At 40.0% G+C, this 24,476-nt stretch overlaps 1 protein-coding gene across 1 annotated transcript; it reads right to left on the reverse strand.

Moving 5' to 3' along the window:
- Positions 1 to 24,264, reverse strand: FKTN (fukutin). The gene is made up of 10 exons (XM_090038919.1): positions 24,197 to 24,264; positions 23,369 to 23,558; positions 21,293 to 21,352; positions 18,216 to 18,419; positions 17,004 to 17,281; positions 14,375 to 14,507; positions 11,557 to 11,686; positions 10,794 to 10,927; positions 8,842 to 8,969; positions 1 to 3,033 (listed from the first exon to the last, which is right to left on the reverse strand). The coding sequence occupies exons 2-10, from the start codon at positions 23,471 to 23,473 to the stop codon at positions 2,820 to 2,822; spliced, it is 1,386 nt and encodes a 461-aa protein (XP_089895045.1). The 5' UTR covers positions 23,474 to 23,558; positions 24,197 to 24,264; the 3' UTR covers positions 1 to 2,819.
- Positions 24,265 to 24,476: the final 212 nt, after the last annotated feature.

A 24,476-nucleotide genomic window follows, 5' to 3' on the forward strand; every position in this document is an offset into this window, starting at 1 on the left:
TCACTGTTTTCAGAGTTTATTAATAAAAACTCAAGGTAAAACACAGTCAATAAACAATAGAAAACAAAAAAATCAAAATCATTTCTCTCCATATTATTTCACAGTAAATAACAGTACTGAAAAATACTGTTCCAAATCAGGGGTCAGCAACCTTTTAGCAGTGGTGGACCAAATTAATGGCACTAAGGTGGGCCTGTGACCTGGACTCTATTGCAATCACAGCTTCAGGAGCCAGAGCAATCTTTGTGGGCCAAATTTGGTCCACGGCCCAAGGATTGCTGACCCCTGCCTTAGGTAACAGAGCACAAAGGGTAACTCAGAATGTTGACATGTTAACTAAACTCTTAATTAGTTAATTGGTGTTACAAAATACAATCTGTATCTTCTGAAGAGAAAGTATTTTAACATGTACAATAAATTAAATAGATACCGTACTGAAGTCAGACATTTAACACAGTTTTACCTGGAGCATGTGCATTTTTTTTTGTTATTACTGTTACAGTCATAATTTTGACAAACGGCAAACTGTCCATCCTGATAGTACCTTATCTTTTCCCTTCTGTGACATTTAAAAAAAAGAAAGCATAAAGAGCTACTGTACCATTTTCAATTACCAAACTGCATGACAACATAGAGCTCTATATAACATCATAAGAAAATTGGCCTTCAGCCATTTATAACAGAAAAGAACACACACACAAAAAAAATCTACCTGAGAAACAAAACTCTTCCCTTCAGACAATGCGTTACCTCACCAAGTAAACACATCAGCAGAATTTTACCTCTTCCCATACCTAATTCAGCAAAATCCCTGTGGTTACCATAGTATTTAAAGTACTCACGTAATTAGGAATGTGACCATTTTTAAAGTATCTGCCAAATGCTGAATAACTTAGCTTAGCATTCAGTGGCAGGAGCATTCATGAACTGGGAAGGTTGGCAGGAAATAAGTGTACAGTGCACGCCTGGGTATAAATCCCAGGGAAGCCCCAGAGTGCACTTGGAATGGTGCAGCAGTAAAACAGCCACATAGCAGCTGCTATTTTAGCTCTTCAAAAAACTGTATTAACCTGAACACATACACCTGCAAAACTGGATGGATAGATAACAATTAAATACACACCAAAGATTTGTCCTATCTAACCAGCAGCTGACAGAGAAGCAGTGACTTGGATACAGCTATAATGCTCTAGAAAGGAAACACCGTCTTCAGACTTGTATATAAACATACGAAGGATGCTTCATGCCAAATGAAAGCACCCAAGTGCTGCAGGGTTTGTGCCAGTACACTGGGCAGTCATACCATTAGTAACACCCCAGCTCTTGTCTTACCCTACTTTTAAATTGTTTTAGCCCATGTTGGAGGACAACTTTGCTGACTCCACTCTGAGAGCACTTTTGATTCATCTCTCACTAGATGCATTCAAGCAGTTTCTAACAGAACCCAATTATTCACCAACAGCTTCCTCTCAAAGTCCAAATGAAGAAGTTTAGTACACTTATCAAAAGTACAATAAATAACATCCCTGTGTAAAATTTAGTTCAGTGTTAACCCAGTAGGAGACTTTTGATTACACTGTTGTAAATCTGAGAGATGGCAGCAGTAGTATACAGATTATTAGCTTGTATCAACATTTAAAAACTAGAGTAGTGCTACTTAAACATTTCAACACCCCACTTCTTTCTATCCAAAAAGAAAACAAGGATGGTTACAAAAAATACATTTGCAAATCCCAGGTTGAGAACCATAATTAAAACATCAAAGAATGGAATAAGTGACTGCCCATCATATGAAGCATTTACCGGCTGCACATGGCGTCACATTATAATTAAACTGTGGATAATATTCCCCAGCACGCTTACACAAAGTGGTTAACAGAGAACTTCTCTTTTGTTACCAGGCTTCCAAACCCAGATTTCCTTGGGACATAATAGGAGGAGGGGCCAAGTGTCCTCCAATGTGCAAAAGGCTTTTGAGTCTTCCCCAACTTTTTATTTAGGACTACACATGCATTCCCAACAGCTCATCTTTGCTGTTTCACAATGCAGTCACATGTTCTCTGAGTAACTGAACAATATGCCAGCAACCTTTGAGGCTCACCTGACTGCTACAGCTCCTACGAGTGCTTCACATCAGTTGATCAAATTATTTTTTTCTATAATCACTTTAATGCAGATACTTTATGCCAAGGGTGGCCAACCTGTGGCATGAGAACCACAAGCGGCCAGGGCAGTCTGTGTGTGTGGCATGTGGCATATTGGGGAGAGGACAAGCAGCACAGTGGCAGAAAGGGCACAGAGCAAAAAAAAGAGCAGCAGATCATGCAGGACATAGGGATGGGAGTGGCACCTGGGGATGGCACAGGGCTAACTTGTGGCACTCCTTCCAAAAAGGTTGGCTACCACTGCTCTAGGCAAACCAAATCCCCCCTTTCTACAAGGGAAAGCAACCTCTATGACTTACTTCCCTAACTATAGGAGAATGGAAGTCCCGAGGTCAGAGGCCAAACTGAATTAAGTCAAGCCATCTGGCCATGACTCAAGTTTAAACTTTTTTTGCCATAACTATTTCACTATCATTGCCCTTCTACCTCTTTCTCCCAGTTGTCTGCTCAACTGCAACATACAACTTTCATTTTCTAGCTGTCTGGGGGAATGCCTGATGTAGATGTATAACAAGATACTGCATGTACTACACTACACAAGATAAAATTAAACATCTCCTTTGAAAATGGATGAAAATTGTTCTTAAAAATTTGGAGTAAGGGGTACTGGATAGGTCCAATGGCACCAAACACATTCTAATAACATCCAGATGATCAGTAGACTTGAATGACATCATCCCATTCATCAACAGGCCACATTCCATTGTACTGTACATTGGGTGGAGAGCTTTTCCAGTCCCATGTCTTCACAGGTTCCTTCCAGTCCTTGCCATAGTTGGCTTCAATATACTGGAGGGTTTCGCAGGGCACGTGTATCTTGAGTTCTACAAACTCAGTCCAACACAGCGTAAACTTCGGAAACAGGTACCTACGTCAGAGTAAAAGAACATAACCATTAACGGAAGGCTAGAATGCAGGCATAACATTCAATAAGGACACCTAGTCAGTCACTATAGCATTTCACTAATGTTAAGGATTACTAATCATTGTAAAGCTTGAGTATTACTATGTCTATGTGCTTAGTGCACTGCACTGATTGCACCTCTGTAGATAAGCAGTCTTTAAAAATACACAAAGGATGCCAAATGAGCAGTAGGTCATTACTACTGTGCAGTAGCAACGAACTACTGCACAGTCAGCGCCACCAAAAAGCTGTTCGGGGAGGCTACTGCGCAGTAATGTCAATTACTATGCAGTCATTTAGTACTTGCATCTCATGTAGGTGTGGCCAATAAAAGCAAAATCTGCTGTGGTGCAAGAAGCAATGGCAATTGCAAGGGCTTTACAGAGGCCCTTTCCTTTTCTCACACCATTAGCAGAATGAGACAATCTAGCAATCCCCAGGTGATCCAACAGAGCGCACAGGACACAAATCTAGGTTCTCAGATCCTAAGAACATATGTCTTATTTACACTGAGCTGATTTTCCCACTGCAGGGAAACCAGATCCATTTTCTCAGCTATGCCATCAAGGTATGAAGAGGACCACGGATAAATGGGGAGTAAAAGGAACAGTAGCCTCCACCCAACAGCCTCTAGTATAAGGCCTTAATTCTGGCCTTATTTCCTAATGCTTTAGTGCACAATACTTTAACACTGTTTTTCAGGTTATATGGAGCAGTTTGTTTTCCATAAGAATTAATGGGAGGCAATGAGGCCACAAACACAATCTGAGGTGGCAATACAAAGGAGGCCGTTACAAACTTTGGCACTTTGGGAAAGTGTAATAATGGTGGATAAAGGGCTTACAAATGCAAAATAAATATGATGTAGAGGTGCACCAATACATTGGTATAGAGAAATGAGTAGATGAAATGCTTAAAAAAAGCCAAAAGTGTCCACCTTTCCTCAAACTGCTTAAGCAGTGTCATCCATTTCTACACTGACACTTGCATTTAAATAAAGTGCCAAGTCATACAACAGCCGCTCAATATTAAGGTGCCATTTCATCCCCCACACGCTTCTGATTCTTGCTTTGCTCACTCATATTCAATAATTGATTCTTTCAAACCACCCTGACTTCTCATATTAGCAGACCCAGTGTAAATCTGCAACAACTCCACTGAGTTCAATGGGTTACACTGGTCCAAGACTTCCATTTGATCAGAATAAAGCTCCACAGGTGAAAGTGATGCAGTGTCATTCTACCACCCAAAATATACTGAAACTTTTAATGTTTGCAAAGGGGATCACTCCTAAGTCTCACTGGTTAGAACATTTTCTCAGAGAGAAAAGCAGTCTCAACTCTTTCATGGATTACAAAATATCGTGGGAAGAAAAAAAAGTTAAAATGTTCAGAACTGTTAAGTAACAGATATTTGAAAGATGGATCAATGTTAAAAAATAGCTTGCCCCTTTAATAAAGCAATTTTAAACCACAATTCCAGCAAAAAACAAAGACCATTTGAATTTTAAATTATCAACTTAAGCAAAACAATAACTAAGCTCTTTGGGATCTGTACCCAAAAGTCACTGTGGTCAGTCTTAACCTACATTACACAGAAAAGATGCCAGCTATCAAGGGAAAAAAATAACTATTAAAATGGAACTACAACAATCAATTGCTAAGTGGTATATAGCTGCTATTCACACACAGAAAACATTTGTTTGTCACAGCGAAACAAAGTATACTAGACCCACACATGCAAAGGCTATTAATAAAATACAAACTGCATATTCTAAAGGGAGTCTTCTCTGAATGATCTATAAGGTGAACAAATGAACTGAAGTTTGAAACAGCCTGCAAAAAAAAGCAACCAAAGTGGGAATGCCGTCAACACTATTAGCCAAGCTTTATTAAAAATGCATTTTTACACTCAGTAATAAAATCTGTAATCTTTAGTGATGCCCTTTACGATAGGAATTTTTGCCTGAAGAAGAGTTTTCTACTCAGAATGTTTAAAAACTAAGATTTTCCAAAGATGCGCAAACAATCATCTGCAACTGGAAATAAGCAGACAATGCATGGACATAAAAGCAAAAAGGAGAGATATTTTTTGCACAATTTTTTCTTTCAAAGTTAGAAAACATTTTCTTGGAGTTACTGGATTTCAGATGTTGTTCTGAATTAGTAATGCCCACAATATAATTTAATTTACAGTACTGGATTTTTGGGGTTAAAAAGTGTTTTTTAAATCAAAAATGCATACTTTAGGCCTAGATATAGAAAATATGCAAATGCACCGGGCTTGTGGGTTTTGTTTGGCTGCGGGTGTCCCCCCCATAGCATCCATCCAAGCATTTCCTGTGAAGTCAGGAAACTGGTTCCCCAAGAAAAACATTCACAAAATGAAAAAATAAAAGATTTACAATCCCAATACTGAAAGTGACAAGACATGTTCCAAACAGAACTGCTCAGACACTTGGCATCTGCAGCATCCAACATCTAACTTTCTAACACTCTTCACCTTTTAAAATGACACGTTTCTTGGAGTTGAAACCCTGCCTTCAGGAATGACTGAAGTGGTAAGATTATTTCTGGCATTATATATATAAACTAGTAAGGAGTCTAGAATGGCATATACTGTATTATAAGAGACACTGCTCAATCCTACCAATTTCCTAATAGAAGTCTGCAACATGCCCTCTTGTGCTAAGGAGCAATATTCCTGCACTCAGTATCAAATTAGAAGTCTTAGATGCTGTTGATCCTCAACCAGCTGCACTGTATTCATAATTTGAAGAAAGAATGTTAATACACATTAAGCTATAAATAATTATACATTTAAGTTCCCAAATATGTGAAAGAGTAAAATCATAAAGTTTTTACACCAATATTACCATGCTGCTAAGATTCATTATCCATTTCCCTAAGGTTTCTTTTTTTTTTTCTTTTTTTTTTTTTTTACTGTTTTTATTAAATACTAAATTGTAGCTTTTCTACAATATCTCCACAGCTTCTAAGCTCTACCATTTCACTGAAGAGCATAGAAATTCTAGTATTACCACATATTCTAGAATGGTGAGGGCCAATCTTTTTGGCAGGTCCGTCATAAATTAGCCCTGCACCCTCCCCAAGTGCCATTCAGATTCCCTTCCCCTGTCCCATCTACTGCTGTGCTTTCTGCTCCTTACCCAATCCATCTACTGCTGTGCTATCTGCCTCCTCCCCAATCTGTCACATGCCACACACAAAGGCTATGCGAGTCACTTCTGCCATGCATGCCACCCTGTTCTAGAAGCACAACAGTCAATCCAGACATTATTATAGAGCCACAGTTTTGAAGGCTTGGACTTTATGACCGAAGTGGTAACACAACCTAAAGACTGCTTGCAGATGTTTAAACCCCGCACCCCCAAAACACAAAATAAATAGGCGCTATAATGTTAAACTCTGAGCCCTCCCATGCTGAGCCCAGAACATGCCCAGATGAGGCAGTGTGTTAGTTGGAACAAGGTCGCCTGATGTCTATATAGATTGCTTTAGTGGGGCTTTTTTGGGGCTTTTATCTAATAGTTGATTGAATTAGCTTTTAGATAAAAGAGTCAAAGTGCCCCGGTGAAGCACCGCATCTACACAGACACTGCAGAGCTGGGTTGAAGTAACAAGCTGCTTCTTCCAGTAAAGCATGTTTTTTTTGGTTTTGTTTCAACATCTGCAAGTAGCCCTAGTCTTCACCATAAACACTGCATGCACTTACAACAGAACTGTATATAACAATAATTAATTTTGAAGCTCTGTAGTATTCTGTTTGATATTTAGGAATTCTCACATCTGCAAATTCTGCAAAATACCTTGCTTTTGAGGTGGTAAGTATTCTTACGAACTCAATCTCAAACCAAAGAATGAAACTGTAATATGACCAAAAATGAATCACTTCTGGTTTGGATTACCAATTCCATTTCTTCATGTTCCAAAATCATCCTGAAAGAGCTGAGGGCTATAAAACATAAGTACCTACTGGTGGTTGGTATAACAAGCCTTAAAGTAAAGTAAAGAGTGCTCCACTGAATGACAAAATTCCCTTGCATCTCCCCTTCTGAGAAGCTATTTTGTACTGGAGAATAGTGAGGATGAAGTGTTCTGAACATACTTTCTCTATCACTGCTCAGGGCCTTTCATAAACAAGACAGCTATTCTAGATGACCTTTCTGGTAAGCATTAAATGTATTTTAAATATACAGAAAGCAGCACTGTAGGATTTACAGTTTTCATTATGTTTTACTACTTTCAAAATCCACTTTGTCATCAGCCCCTCTTGCCAACTTTGTTTAAAAAAATGTGAGAGCATTAGAAGAAGCCTTTTTCTTAATCTATGGCAGCTGGAACATCTGTATCATCTGGAAAGACTAGTAGCACAACAGCTGGTGCAAACTGCTGGAGCATGAATTCAAAGCCAATGTCTCTTTCTCAGAACTTGGGGGGAGGGGGTGCGACAACGACACACAGCCTCTGCTGTTTGCAGGAACAAAAACCATTGCTCTCAAGCCCCACCCTCCCAATAAGTGGTGCAAGATTATTTTGTAAAGTAACATCAGCTCTTTTGGAATGGAATTCAGTGTCACAAATCAGGTGTGACATGCAGGCATACAGCGAAGGAAACTTTAACTGTTCATGTGGATAAAAACCCCCAGAACTCCATGAGGAAAAACTAAGGGTCAATACATCCTAAGGGACAGCACAGTCATTTCTCAAAGTAAAATTGCAAATATAGCATCTCGTTTACTCAACAAATCGATTCCCTTTGTCAATTTACACTCTTACCTTCTCAGTTCAATGATTAAAATAACTTTTTGCTGCAATTTACTCCTTATCCCTGCAAAGCCAAGGCACCCAAGGGAGAGCACTGGTAACACTGTCTTGTGCATCAGTGTTTACTAATTTTCAATTAGCTACACCTGTGCAAAGGCACTCAGGGAATAAACTGGAAGATAATGGTGTCACACAGGTCTTAATTTGGTCTGCAAAACCTTTATTACTGGAAATGATGAGCAAGATGGAGAGAGCCTAAACTAACTCTCAATTCACTGAGAAAAACTGCAAAAGAACAGCAAAATCCTCTTTTTTTTACTGGCACATTTAACAGAAGAAACAATAAAGTACAGAGAATCTCACTGACAGTCACTCTCACAACAGCAACAACATTAAAAAAAGCAAAACAACAGAGGGATTTTATTGTAATAGTTTATATTACGGAAATAATGTTATCAGGAAAAGCGATTACCACAGAATCCCCAAAATGCTACGTTATTTGTAAAGGCAGACAAGGCTCCTGCCCTAATCCCTAATCTCACACACAGATGCTTGGAAAATTATTGCTCACTGAAAAATTAATAAATGCAATAAAGGCCTGCCTGTAAAAGAAGGAAAATGTGCAAGCTTGAGTCCTATTTTACCTTTCCATTCAAATGGAAGTGAACCTTATTCCAGACAACATGTATTTGACAGAGCACATCCAACACTGGTGAAGAGCGAGTCGACAATGCTTGAAGGCAGCACAGGTCTGACAAGGCACATAAGTGCCATGCTCTCCATTTCTCTAGCTCTCACAATGCAAAATCTCTATTGATTTCTCTCTTACTGAAGCACCTGCTTGCTTAGGCATCAAACTAAGTGCCAACTACTATAACTACCAATTTTATAATACTGTCTGGTTACAACACATTAAATATTATTACTCAAATATGAAAAACTATTTAGCTACTGTCCCTTCAATAGATGTGAATCTAATTCATACTTAAATTTCTTGCCCGATTTGGCCTGAGTTCCTCCATTCCATATGTGGTCATCCTCTTCATAGAAGAAAAAAATATCAAGTTTCACATCACCTTCCCCTTGAAAGGAGAGCTCCAAGCTGTCTTCTACCTATGAGACAAATGTACATCTTAGGTACTCAATCATAACCATAAGGAAAAACAGAAGGTTGCACACAATTTATTTGTGCGGGCAGGTTTCAAAGAAATCTTGTCGCTGCACTCTCTGGTGTCCTCTCTTGGCTAACTAAAGGAGATACTGTGGCTAACTCTCTTCAGAAGGACCAAAGTTCACACTAAGCAGGAAAGAAGAGAAGAGAAAGTTCTTGCCAAGAAGATGCCTTTAACACGTCCTCCCCCAAAAGATCAAATTGTTCAGATTTCAAAAGCTGCATCCTGAATATAGTATATTAGAAATACTACAAATGGAAGGTGACTTGCGTTCAACTCAACTCTAACCTTGCTTTTGCAGATCTCAGATCTCATAGGCGTACTTAACTAGAACTCGTGCAGAAACCACAACAAACCATGTATTTAAGCATCAAAAGACTGAACATTAGAGAGAGACAGACTTTCACATATAAGAGCAGAATAAACTTAATGAATGACTGATGAAAAGCAATTCAAACTGGGCAATCTTTCTCTCAAACGCAATGTCCACTAGCACTAGCCAATGATCAGTTTTTGTACTCCAACTTAAATGAAAACATAGTGACTTGGGAGATTAAACATGGCTATACATAGTCCCAGGTACTTAAGAACATAGTAAGTGCTACAATGGGTCAGATCAATGGTCCATATAGCCCAGTATCCTGTCTCCAACAGTGGCAGGGATGGATGATTTAAAGGGACAGCACTGAACCAAGTATATCTAAAGAGCTCGAACTCCTGTTCTTTACCCTCCCTGGCATCCGCCATCTTATGTTCTGGTATGTCTGAACCACTCTGACCTAAATAAATCACTTCAGTTATCAGCTCTGAACATTTCCCCCCCCCCTCAAAGGGCTCCTCTTTCCCCGACTTGTACAATATTTCCTCTTTGCTTCACCATTGTGATCCTATGCTTTATCTATCAACTGCAGCCCAAGACACCGGCTTTGAGAGAAGGCCTACATAGATTAATACCCCTACAAGCAGGTTCAGTATCAAACAACATTCCACCTTGATATTTAAAGTTCTCTTGAACCTTAAACACAGCTAGAATCCCTTTTAGTTTATTAGTATTGTTACAGTAGTGATGATGGCCCAGAATTGTGAGACAAGCAAGGCTTGTTAAGTGAAGTAATATATTTTATTGGACCAACATGTCTCCTATCTTTTGAAGCTAAACAAGTTGGTCCAATAAAAAGATATTACCTCACCTCAGAAGCCTTGTTTTTCTTAGCATGGTCTCTTAACATTATCAAAATAATTCTATTAAGGTAAAATTCAGGGGCTCCTAGAAGAATTAGGACTCCATTATAAAAGGTACTTTACAAACACACACATATATTGCTGCCCTTGCACCAGAAAAATATAATAACTCAACAAGAGTAATCAAAGAAATAAACTGAGTTTCTGTATAAACAGTTGCAAGATCAAGTAATGGACAAACCATGTGGACCATATGTAGGGCAGCTGTCATATGGTAAACGGGTGCTTGCAGTTACTCAGTGATAACGTGAGGCATCTTACTTCTGAATGAAACAGAGTGAAGCTCCCCAGTTCAGTTTTCACTTATCAGAGTGTAACTCCAGGCACACAAACAGGTACTGCATATCAGCTGTTCCCCAGTAAGTTCCCACACCCAGCCAACTTGCTTTTATTTGGTTGTTCACTAACACTTTAAGAGAGCTTTCCCCATGCATACTATTTAGAAATATATTCTGAGGGCATAAACCTCGAGAGAAAGTTGTTACAACAGTGAAGGATAAAGTTCATATAGTGAGCCACACACCTTGCCAAACTTGTGCTTTAGTGGTAATCCTGCCTTCCAAAATGCTGGAATGATATCAGATTTGTAGTCTTTTATAAAGATCCCCAAATCAACATCTTTGCTGTAAGGAATAATATTGCACTGTCTATACCAGCCTAAAAAAAGACAAAGGAAGTGAGTTCAGAGACACAGTGAAGTCAGATCTGGAGCTGAAACAAGGCAAAAATTAAGTGTCATATTGCACCAGGATAACAGGAGGTGGCAAACAGTCTTCTGCTACACTCTGCAGAGACAAACTGGTCATGAGGACAAGCAACAGCTGTACTCACAGCTATCCATCTTCTCCAAAACTGTTAGGACTTTGAGTAAACCTGTTCTACTGCAACAAAATAAAGATCCTTCAATCTTGCCATTTTTCTAATTTACAATACAATATTACTTGAAGTGATGCAATACACTGAACAACTGCTTTTGGCAGAAATATTTACCATTTCACACGAGGCCTGTTTGACATCTCAAAGCATCAAGCTCTACAGCGGTTCTAGAAAGGGATTATTTTATTAATTTGTGGAACCCTCCCCTTCTGACTCAATAGTAAAAGCTTATTTTAACTGCACTGTATATTTGACACTGCTTTCAAATACTTAACAGATGCTACCTATCAACTGCATGCACTCTCCTATTAATTTCAGTGCTTGGTATTGAAACTAAACAGGATGAAATATTTCAAATAAAACTGCAATGTGCTGAAAAACAAGACAACATAAGTAAAGATATTTTTTACCAAGGCATGTTCCACTGCTCAGCCAGAATCTCACTCCTAAGTTATTTAGCGTTAGGGCAGCCAAATGCAGCAGTGCTTTTGCTTTTTTCCTGAATTCCACTGCATCCAGGGAGGTATCATCAGGGTACAGCTAAAGAGTTAATGAACATTAAGTTACCTTCAGACATAAGTGTACCTGCACCTTAACTTCTGAAACCTAAAGTTCCCTCTGTTTAAGCCTCCCTTCCATTTATTAAGTTTTCCAAACTAATAAATATACAAATGCAATTGTCACAAATCGCTGCAATACTTACTCTTTTGAACAATAATGAATATTGATCCCAACCCTGCTCTCAGTGAAGTTAGAGAAAAGATTCCCAATGACAACAACTGGGGACAAAAATTGTGCTGGAAATCATGGCAGTGAATCCAATTTTTAAAAATTCTTTGGCGCCACCCAGTGGTACAACTGTACATTAATCTTATAAGTTAGCAATAATTCCCATTATTAAGAAAGAAATATAAGGAAGAGTTTAACAACAAATTGCATTATCAACCCCCATGCCCACCCAACCCCCCACCTCCTCCCATGTTGCGAGATCTTCTGTAACACAAGAATATTAATACTAAGCAATACAGCCTAAACAACAGACATTAAAATACACTTTACCAAGTACACTGACTGCATAACTGTCAGCTGCTAAATACCCATTTCAAAATGCAAAGCTCCCAGTACAGGATTCGTCTCCACCTCAGAAGACACAGCTTGGAGATGGTGAAAGTCATACAACTCAGGGAACTCCTGAAGCCTCCAATGCAAAATGATGCATGCCCATTGCTATTCTCCTTTCAGAGAGGATTCAAATTTATTCTCTTGCACCCATCTAACACTGATGATGGGGGCACTGAGAATACAGAGTTATGATTGACTGGCATGAATAAGGATTAATTGTAAAATGTAGGGATTGCAGGACAAATTCATTTCCCCTCAGTGTGGATGGGTCCCTCAAAAAGAGTTGAAGTAATTTGGTATCGGGTGTTTTGTCCCACCATTATACTCCAGAAAGGACTGGATGGAGGGATTGCATCTGTGTTCCAATGCTGGACAGGGGAACAGAGGAGAGCCTCCTAGATTAGCACATCCTTTGCAGCAGTGGTTCCCAGCCTTTTTTATACTGCAGACAGGCACACGAGTGGGACAGTGCACACAGAGCCGGCTGCCTCGCCACCCAGCTTTAACCTGGCACATGATTGCTGGAGGTGGAAGCTGTTCACCTGGGCAGACAGACAGGGGTCCAAGCGGGGAGGCTCATGCCATGACCCAGCAGCCAACCCTTCACGGCCAGTACCAGGCTGCACCCTGGTGGTTGGGAACCTCTGCTTTGCAGCCAAAGCAGGAGGATAAAAATCTATCCCGCTGAATGCCTGTTTGGAGCCACAACTTGAAGCATGTTTAAAAACCCAGCAGAAAAATCTAGCAGAATATGTAGTCTTTAAACCTTTATAGCATCATTTCTAAAACAGATCAGTTGAAAACCATACAGGAACAAATCCTCACTGAGTAAGGACCTTGCGCTGTTACATGAGTAAGTAGTAATTGTGTGGTAAGTAGTCTCAATGATTAAGACTACAAGACCAGGCCTAAGTTTATGCCAATTTTGAGGTTTTACAGCTAGGTCAGTTTCAAGATAACAGAGCACACAAGAACACACAGGGGCAGATCTGGGGTGGTGCACTTGCACCTCTCCTTTGATTCCTGGTCTACCCAAAGTCTAAAGCCAACTAACTGCCTGGCAGTGGCAGCAGCATTTTTACTCAGGCAGTGCTGAGGGACTCACTTGACTTCAGAGGTCATTATAATTTACCTGATCCCTTCTAAACTCTTCGTTCCACAGGTCTTGTTGTTCCACCAAATCAAGCTATCCTTTATTCTGCAGTTGTGCTGTCTGTCAGCTGCTTCTGGTAAAGGCTCCAATTTTACAGCCCTGCAGATTGTTTCAACTCATTCCAATGAAGTCATATTGGTTTTTGCTTCAATTTTAAACTGAGTAATATAGCCCTAAACCCCTAACATATTAATTTATTTTTAACTGGAGAAAAATGTATATTGTTTTATATGTGATGATGCGTCTCACCATCTGCACCCCCCTTTTCAAAATTCTAGATCCACCCATGCATGCATGTGTGTACACACACACACACGTACAGAAATATTTCTATTCCAACATTGGGATAAGGTAAGATATCAGCCTTAACAAATTTTTACTTTGGATTAGTAAAATTTCAGGCCAAACTGTCATTCAAAGGGCCACAAGCACCTGAAAGATGGAGGTGGAGGGGAAGAGTTGTTGAATGGACATTATCTCAAATATAAGCACTAAAATTGCAGCACAGTAATACATGAACAAGCCTGTAAAGACCAGAAGTTTAAAAACTGTTACTACTATTGGAAATTTGTGAGAACAGTTAGACAGCAAAACCTAAACACAAAAGATAGGGCCTCCATCTAGGGACTTTATTTACAGTAAAGTCACTTTACATACTTAGGTAGCATAAAAGGGGCCTTAAAGTTATAACTAAGTATTTATTCTTCATATGGTTTCAAATGTGGAAACATTTCTATAACTGTGAATAGATGGAACTGCTTTTAGTTAGGAGTTATTCCATTTTAGTAGCTTCCTAGAATAAAGACCCTTATCCTGCACTTACGTATTGCATTAACTTTGCACATTGCTAATCTCATTCAAGTCAAGCACATAGGTAAGTGTTTTTAGGATCTGGACGTAGCAATACAAATGAATTTATATTTCAGAGGAAACACTACCTGTTTACCACTAACCTGAAAGAAAGCCCGAGCTTCTCTGTACCTACATTCAAGAAATCTAGCGTGTGACATCTCCTCTAGAAACTGGGACGGATTTTTAGGAATCTGAACTTTCAATTCATCAATGGAAACAGGGAGAAGTACTAGCCTGTAGTGAAAGAAAGAGAGACATCATTCTCCTGTCCAAGAGTGCATCAGCCATGACAAAACAAGAGCCACTTCTATGGATCAGTTTGTGAAGCTACTCAAATACATTAACTCATATAGCAGATCCTATATCTAAATACACAACTCAGGACAAAAAATAGTGTGACAGCTACTTTAAATATTCCCCATGAGTTAAGATATAAAAAGAGACAGGGTTTTAAAAAGTTAGACTCATAAACCCCTATTTAGGCACCTTATCAGTGACCTCATTTTCAAACATGCTGAGGGCCAACAGCTCCATTTACTTTTTTGGGAGCTGCTAACTACTCAACACATTTGAAAATTCAGATCATTTATTCAGCTTCCTAAATATGTATGGACTCAGGAGTCTATTTTAGCCTAAAAAAATCTTGGCCCCTGAATTTAAAGGCTTCCTTACTTTCATAACAATGACAATTTGAGTGGTATTTAAGAGTTAATGCACTGGACATTAGATCAAGACAAGTAACAAGTTTGAGATTCCAAGAGTTAAGGTAGGCCTCGTGACTACTTCTTAATAAAAATGAATCAGTTTATTTTAACCTACAAGTGTTTCTGTTCTGATTTATTGTGACATTCACACAGTCTATGGGAATATCACTCTCAAAGCCTCACTGTATATATCTGGCTTCGTACATACTGTAATTAGCCTATGGATTTACCACTCTCCTATGCAGAAATACTATGACTGTGAATACTGAACAAATGAAGGCAACTTGGAAAGCTAGAACGCCAATACAGAATAGATTGCTCATAAGCAGCAAATAAAGAAAAAGAAACAGACGAATCAAATCACACGAGTTTCAGTCAGCCATTACTGAGCTCTTTCATTTTTTCCAGGTGTTGAGCAATCACTTTTCCCAGAGGTGTAACTTTCTTCAGGTTCTTACACTATTATACAAAAAACTCTATTATTCCTGGCACCACCATTTTACTATGCATATTGTACCTTATCCAAAACTCATTGAAAGGAAAAGAAAAGACTCTGAATCAGGGCTTGAAGGAAAAGATGTAATAAACTCTTAATCTAATCAAGCCTAAATCCTGAGCAATATTGGAGACAATCTGTAGAGAAGGCACTTTTTTCCAAACACACCTATTTCAGTCTCTTACCATGACTATAAAAATGGGAGAAGGGGGATACCTATAGGTACAGCGTTATAAAACACATAATTTACCTAATCCAACAGGGTATTTCTGTACTGCAGTCAAGAATGCATCTGCAGCTTGGGCACACATATACAGGCCAATTTAAAACTAGCTTCCATGTCTCTGTACAAGCTCCAGTCACACCCTTGACTGCAGTGTGAACCTAGTCAGACTCAGTACATCTCAGTCAGTCAAGTTGCTTAACCTGACTCCTTCATGATCCGTATTTTAGAGGAAAGTAGTACAGTATTTTGTAAAAATCAATAAGGGTGTTGTGAGGGTCAATGCTCTGAATATGAAAGGCATTTTAGGTGACCCACTGGCAACTGATTTCACTGATGCCCAATCAGATTCTGTTACTGCTGCTATTGTGACTGAAATTAATTACACCTATTCCAGATTTTCTCAACATTTAAGCAAAAATTCTAGCTGGTCATTTTGACATTAGTCAGGTGTGAAGAAAGTGGGTTTTTGCTACCGAAGTCATTTATCAGATGCGTATGCATGCTGAGATAGCCAAAAATCACTTATTTTTCCAAACACGTTATGGAGTTCTGAAGTGAACCTAAATCTGATGACTAGCAAAACCTCATACCTGTGCATAAATATGGGTTTCCTTTCCAGCATGCATAAATATGGGTGAGGGTTGGATAAAATGGGTGCACATGCATTTGAGGCTCAGGGTAATGACAGAAAAGAGAGCCCCCTATTCAGCATGCTCCAGTATTTGTCACTAGGTACCATTAACCAGGCTTTTATTGCAAAGATAGCCCCCGTATTTTCCAAGCTGAGGATTTCAGCTCTTTATCTAAACACAAAACTTCTGGAAAGAGATTATTTCCTTAATATCAAATACCGCTAATATGATGATCCCTATTTTGTCCGTCATATTGACTCCAAGGCAGACAAGGTTCTTTGGCTAAATGTGACAAAGTATTTCAGATATCAGATGACAACCAGAGCTTTTCAATTAACTTTGCTCCTGGCAAGATGGACCATGGATGCTTGTTCAAAAGAATGCTATCCTTCCACTAACAAATTCTGCATTAACCCCTTACAGGATCTCATTTCCAAGTTAAGACACTTCACCCCCATCTCAATTCTTCTATCTATAAATTAGAGAAAATCTCTTCTTTGGATTTATTTTCATAAACGTTTAATTTACCTACATTTTAAATGAACATGTCAATTGAGTTTCATAACCCACCTTTGAAAATATGAATGATTGACTACTAATATATAAGTAATGAACCTGAAAGTAGTATCAGAGGTTTTACATCCTTCTCTTTATTCCTATAGTTTAACTTACTTTTCATAAGCTCCAGGGTAGCGACCAAAGTGCAGCTTCCGGAAAGGCACAAATTTTCTGTCCATGTGTTGTTTTAGCCGCAACTGGCCATGCCAGAGGTAGTTACCACTCCTCTCATAAAAGACTACCACATGGATGGCGTGAGATGCCAATCTGAAGATATAGTGCAGTGGAATTTCAATCCCAGAGAGGTCATCCATCCCTTCCAAGCGTGGATCTTTGCTTTGAATCTTTAGCCATTGGAATCCCATTTTCTCAGCAGATCTAAATAAGCCTGTCTAAGAGTCAGAGAAAGAACATGAGTTGCAAAGTGAGCAAAAACAAGGCATAAGTACCATAAGTGCCAATTCTTCATACACTTATGCTGCTCCTCATTTCCAGCTGCACAACGTAGATCAGAAATCAAACCCTAACTATTCCAGGAATTTTCCTAAATCCTTAAAAGGGGGGTAACTTTATTTTCCCTAAAAATTTCTGCACGCCTGAGCCAAGACAATTGCCAAAAATAAACATTTTAATGTTTTCTAAAAGAAGATTTTCTTAGTTTTGTAGAGCAGAATAAACCCATACTATGAATTCCCCTTTTCTGGAAAACCAGAGAGCTCTTCCATTACTGTGCTAAGCCTAAATTGCACTGAGCTGCTGCAGTAATCTTGGCCTCCTGGCATTTCTTCTTACCATAAAATAAAATAGGACCTAGATTTTATATCATCACAAAGAGTTTAAAAATCTTATACTACTGAAACAAAAAGCACAGACTCTAACAGTTAACTGACAAGCAAAAATGTTTCAGTATCCAGTAGCTGTCTCTAATGAAACAGTCCCTTTCAAGTAGGTCTCTCCTTCTTTTTGAAAGATATCCACCTCTTAAACATCTTTCAAAGGACCTGCACATTTTGTGAACAGCTGCCTCAGGGGTACCTAACTGATTCTTCATTTTTCAACCTTTCAAACATTATGTATGACTTCCCTCATTGCTGATAGCAGTTATTCTCTTCCAGGGACCCACAGGTCTTATATCTCAAGTGGGCTATTACATGAAAAGCTTTCAGCACAAGAAGTTTCTGAAAAAGCCTAAAAACATCAGTTCCAAACCATGAATCTTCCCTCTGTTAGCATTTAAATAAGAGAATGTTCTGTTAAACAACTATCAACCCTATAATGGAATGGTACATCATAATGCACAAAAAAGAACTAAGAAAAACAACCTACTTCATGTTTCCACGTTTTGTCCAGTAGTGCAAATGTGGTAAAGTCCCTTGGAGCACAGAAATACTTGCATTCTGGGCTACTTCCATCAGAAGAACTTCTGAGCTGCTTGACATCTTTATTCATTAGTCCCAGAACCAAAGGATCAATAAGATACACTGGTACGTTGTGACTGGACACTAAATTTAAGAATTTCTTAACCACATGCTGTTTGGAAGAGTGGAAAAAAAGAAGTCAGAATCCTTTTATTTAAGCATGTAAAATAAATATTTTAAAATAAACAATCCACTGGTATTCGGAACCAGCATCTCTAATAGTCTTCTGTAACGAGAAGTCTGTCAGGTCCAAAGCTACATGCAAAAGTGAAGTGCATGTACAGAAAAGTGGTGCTGCCCTGAGACATACATGAGAGTAAAATCCTTCACATAGGCAGACTGACTGACTGTATGTGCCAAAGTCCTTCCACAGACAGACAGGAGTATTTCCATCCAGGTTCCACACATTTTGAATTTATCATGCCAGTGTTTCTGCTCATAGCACTTATATTGTACAACAGAGCCCTCTGCAGGAGACAGGGGGGATAAGACTAGTTTTAAGATATTGTCTGATAATCTATCAGCACAACAAAGAGTATTCTAGGGGTTGTGAGACATTTAAAGCCTTTTCCACTTTTAGAGTTAAACAATGTAAGAAAATATTTTTGAAACTACAAATTGTTTCGTCCCTATAAATCAGAAGGCTGTTAATCTCTTTACAAGTCTACGTTTAAAAATTCTGTTCAACAGTTTTTATATAGTCATTTGAATGAGTCAACCCTTCAAACATGGGAGGAAGAGAAGTTTATAATTATAACTGACAAACACTATATCTCACTATAATTAGCATTTAGGACTTCAAATCATTATTCAGAATATCTAATGAAATTTTATCACCTCACCAGAAACATAGATAAGCATTAACTTTAATTACCAATGAAGAAACTAAAACAGAAAGCAAAGGAGATTATTATAATTAATATATATATTTCACAACAGCTTTTCGCATAGGACAGACTAACACTATCAAGAGTCTGTGTTACCAGATAAACACAGATAGACACTACCTGGGTTGTTTATATGACCAGGCTGTTCGGTTGTTCCAGTAAACAGAAGCTGAGAAATCGTACTAGCTACCTTCTATCAACTTTCTCCTGTCATTTTATAGCTTCTAGCATAAATACAATATGCACTGTTTAGGAAAGCATATGTACAGTGTGGTCTCTGGACTTCAGTATACTAAGAGTGTTCTAACAGTCATCATTATAAAGTATGACAAAGATGTAAGAGACTTATATTTTAACAAGAAGATGCATGTTATGGTGATTTGTTAGTTTGACTCATACACTGGTAACTTTCAATAAGGCATGTCTCCACAGAACATGAAAAAAAAAATATTTACAGCAATATATCACAGCATGGCAGCAATTAGAAATTCATTTCATTCAGTGTTGCAGGATGAAGTCAGTCAATTAAAAGCAAAGGCCTCACTGTAAAGTTTTACTCTGAAAAGCATGAGTGAACACAGCCTTGTGGAGTTTAGAGTCACTGCATCTCAAGGTAAAACAGGGCCATATAAAGAGACTGCCCCCTCCCTTCACTAACAGCTCTGTAGACTGAACCCAGCATTGCGGGGTGGGCCAGGGGTGTGCACTCACACATGCAGGGGTGGGTTGAGTTTCACATTCTATATAAATCCATCCAATTATGCAGATTAAATTCCGATACCTTTACAATGCCACTGGCTTCAGCAGACGGGTAAAGATAACACAAGTAAACAGGATATAGGGCAAAAAATGAAATTTACGAAACTGTTCTCTGGATCTTGTTCAGGGAGAAACAGAAAGGATTATTGCTCTCTTAACCCCAAAGAGCCAGCTTGACTAACAAGAGAGTCAAGTGCTAAAATTTTTATTATTGCCATTAAAGCAAGCAGATTTGACTTGGTTCTATGCAGAAAAAGGTACCATCCTTGCCGTCACCTTTCAGAGAAGAAAGGCTCTTCAAGTTTACACTAAAACAAGCAGGAAAAAGGAGTCCTGCTGTCAAGAATCCATGAAGGATTCAGCCAAGTAGAATAATGTAATACTTGATCCCTCAGGGATTAGCTGAAAGTTGGGAAGACACCTGCAGTGAGCCACAGGCAAATGTCTGGAGCATTCTGCTTTGTTAATAACACTCCAATAGGGTAAAGTAAGAGCTAAAGGGAAGCAGTCTGCCTGCAGGCAGTTGGACCAGAAAGAACATTACATCCCATATATGTCACATGGCACCATGTTGCTGATTATGAGGACTGTCACTTCTTGGAATCTTCAGGCATTTCTATGTCACCGAACAGTCCTCATGTCTGCTTCTGCTTTGACTTTCTCCAAGTGTGTTAGGGACAGAAGAGACAAAGCCCCCAAAGCTAAAAACCCAGCCTGACATCCTTTTAAGAACTGAGAATTTCAAAAAGCATTCTCATTGCTTTTACCTTTGCTTACCTGAAGCGGGGTATCTTTTAGATGTCAGCATCATTACACTGCATATCAGCCAGTAAGAGACGTCCTGTACCTCACCCAAATTTCTGAGAGGTTAAAATGGCTACGAGCATTTCTGGTATAAAATTCAACAGCCAGAATCTGGCCATAATGCATACTGGATGACCTCATTCTCTGACCCTAGTGATATATCTATATGTTGAGCTTGTTTAAAGAATAATGTAAATATGGTTACAATTAAAATTTGTTTTCCTAGACTATGAAAGCTGTTTATTTTTTGGAAGAAAAAAGAAGCTTGCATTGCACTAGTAAACCTATTGTAAGAGTAAACAGAACCTGTTAGAAGTCTGGTCAAGACGTAGAAAACATATTCTGTAAGAGGTTAGGACCTGCAACTCCCAGGAACTTACCTGGTCATATTCAAACCTCTAAGGTCAAGCCTGATGCTGTTTAAATTGGAACAAGTTTCCCACTGAATTAACTGGAAGCAGACTTGCACCCATACTCTGCGTTTTTCAAGAGTTCTTGGAGACTTGCAAGATGCTATAATCAACACACTACATACCCATCTTGTGTTATCCTGCCCTGACTGGCTTCCTTTGACTCTTGAAAAAGCTGGTCCATTCTAGCAAGAAAAAAAAAAAAAAAGAGGAAAAGATCTTGACAGCTACAAAGTGCTAAATGTTGGCTGCTTTGTCTTTTTTTTTTTTTTTTAATCTGGTATGCTTTTTCATGTAACATTTTAGACTGCAGGTTTTCATCATTTAAACACAACATGGAGTACAAAGCCAGGGCCAGTAGATTTGTTTAAATATAGTCGGATGGACAATGCAAACCAGTGGGAGTTTTGGATAAGCAAGCATTGTAGGCTTCCCAGGTGAGGAGCCAATTAATAAAAGTAAAAATAAAAAGGGACATGACAAATACAAGCAGCTCAGAAAAACACTATAGGTACATCCAAATGAGCATGGGAGTGCAGTATGCGGCACCAGATGGGTTGGTGGCGCCACATGCACATGCAGGTGTTTCCTACGCTGCTACTTTGCAGTACATGGGGGGTAGGAGGAGATCCCAGGGTCAAAAAAATCCCCATGTCTAAAATTAGTGGGGCAGTGCACATGGCAGCAGTGCATGCTGCCCAGAACTAGAGCCTGGCTGGCCAGAGCCATGCTCCAGCTACCAGCCAGGTTCCCTGATGCAGGAGAGCTGTGGCTGCAGCTCCTGGAGGTCCCCAGGTAAGACTGCTGAGGCCAGCACAGTTGCTGGCCCCAGCCTTCCCTACCCCACCAAGGACAATGTGCAGCATGCCAGAACATGCATGACATGGACGTTCCCCAGGGACAAGCAGCACAAGTTGTGCCACTACTACTTGTCCCTGGGGAAATGCACATTCCTGCTCATGGGGATGTGCCCTATGAGGATGAGTGTTACATCTTATCAAGGAAATGTTTTGAAATACTTAAGTCAGAGAGAGAAAATGTTAATGTTATAGACTCAATGCAGATGAGGGTAATACAGCTCACACTGCAGACTTCTGGATAATTAATGGACAATGATTCCTAATGTACAGCTTTGTATTGAACAAACATAGTGTAGGAGGAAGCCACACAGTTGTACCATAAAGTGTTAAGAATGCACTGAATAATCCAACTATTTGAGTTGGTCTAATAAAAGATATCCGATTTACCCAAAGAACCTCGTCTCTCAGAATAAAACTGTTCCCGTGGGGGAAAAAGAAAAAAAAAAATCAAAGGTAGGAAGTCAAATGAAAGCAGGAACTCTTATACTACACTTTTAGATTCTTATGAATGGCAATATCTTACTTCTATTTACATTAAGACCATCTTCATGGTTTCATATGCTGTTTGGCTCACAGTAAGAACACCGAAAGCAGACATTTACTTTTAATCTCTCAAAAATTTCATAACTGAATATTAGGTAATAAAGACAACTGCTTCTGCAAAAACAGAACAGGCTACAAACAAACATAGTGGTTACTTTGTTTCCCCGAACAGTCTTATAAAAATCTCTGTGGGCACATCTACAGAAGATGCTTAATGCCCATTGAACTAATTCTACTGCGCATTAGCACAGCTGGCAAAAACTGTACTAATGCGCACGTTAGTCCAATGGGCATTAACCGTCACTTTAAAGGCGTTCATCTGAACTAATGCACAGTAGTGCTTTTAGTACCTGTTATTACAGGTACTAAACTTAATGCTCTGTAACTACGGCCCATTAAGGAAGTGTAGATGCGCCCAGTCTGATCCTAGTTTCCACACTACGTCACTCAGAACTACATCATGGGCATGCACATGGAGCCTGAAGAGCTTTGAGGTAGCAGACTGAGCTTAAATATGTGGTAAAAAGCCTGGATTCCAGCCAACTCGACATAATACCCACTTGCTCTTCCTCTGGTGGGCATAACAGTCTGAACAGAGGGCCATAAGAGTCCTGGTGTCCTCTAGGACAAGTTATTCAGCCTCTGCACATCTCAGGTTTATGGTAACAATTATTCATTTCAAGGGACTATTTGTCAGGGGCTAAACTGCATTAGTAGATAGCACTAAAGGACCAAGTACTACTTTTTCCAAATGCTTTTTTGCCGAACTGAGCGCTGCAGGCTGAGGTGTTGTTTTACCTTTGGAGACAAGTAGTACTTATAGTAATACAGCTGGAACAGAAGAAACACCGAGCTGGTCAAAGTGAGAAGCGCCAAAACCACGTTCTTGTTGATTCTCTGCATTAGTCTTTGGGGCTCACACAGTGACAGCTGGAGAGCTGCTCAGGCACTCTCATCTTCTCCAACGCCCTCAGCAGGCTCTGCCTTTCTGCAGAGAAACAGAGGGAAGGAAGCACTTGCGCTGCAGCAAATATACGCACAACCGTCAAGCTTTAACACCTAGGTGCCCCCAAGACAAGCACGCAGACTGGAGCGCAACGTGCGCGCCAACGGCTTCTGGAGAACCGGAGCACGGTGCGATCCTGTGGGAAGCGGGCGCCAGCACAACAGGTTGCAGGGAGCCGCCACCGATCTACTGAGGCCCTTGAGCTTCGGGTTAGACAGGGTGGTACGGTCTGAGAGCAGAGGAAGCACCAGGCTGCCATGGGCGGGCTGCCCTCCAAACCCGCTTTAAGTATTTTGTTTATAACAAAAATCGTGCGCTTATAATACACACACACACACACACACACACACACACACACACAATTATTGAAGTTTACCCTAATTAAAGGCTTTAATTCCCTAAAGCAAATGACCCCCCCACCCAAACCCCAGCCACTGCCGCTCATCCTCCGCGGCCGCAGCCGGCAGCCCCGCGAGGCGGCAGGGAGGACTGTACCACTGTGCCGCCCCCCAGCCCAGCCCAGCCTAGCCTAGCCGGCGCAGCGCTGGAAAAGGAACGTGGGTTCTCCTCCCCAGCGGGGCAATGGGCGGGTCCGGGCTCGCGCCGCGCTTCCCCGTTACCTGGGCTGCGGGTCCTACGCAGAGACGTTTGCAGTGGCCGTAAAGCAGGGCGCTCCCCGGGGAGGGAGGTGGCGCATGCGCGAAGAGTAACTCGGGGACGCAGTAGTGGCGCATGCGCGGCGAGGAAGGGGGCGTGGGCGTGGGCACCGGGTGCGGCGTGGCTGCCCTGGTGGCCCCCCACCCCCCTTTATTTATTTTTGGAAGGACCTGCTTCGTCTTGAAAGTTGCACCTATAAAGCCTTTTAGAAGCGAGGGTTGTAGAGCAGGCGATTCCACCAGA

Source organism: Crocodylus siamensis, chromosome 3 (assembly GCF_052110815.1).
Source record: "Crocodylus siamensis isolate JL-2025a chromosome 3, ASM5211081v1, whole genome shotgun sequence".
Taxonomy (NCBI): Eukaryota; Metazoa; Chordata; order Crocodylia; family Crocodylidae; genus Crocodylus; species Crocodylus siamensis.

Bases quoted from the DNA above. Each gene is read 5' to 3' on its own strand.
- FKTN (XM_090038919.1), bottom strand. From the start codon at position 23,473: ATGCAGAGAATCAACAAGAACGTGGTTTTGGCGCTTCTCACTTTGACC. The intron at 17,282-18,215 runs GTAGGTTGTTTT...TCTGACTCTTAG, and splicing joins ACAAAACGTGGAAACATGAA to ACAGGCTTATTTAGATCTGC. The intron at 8,970-10,793 runs GTGTGTGGCTCA...TTTGTCTCATAG, and splicing joins TAAAGCACAAGTTTGGCAAG to GTAGAAGACAGCTTGGAGCT.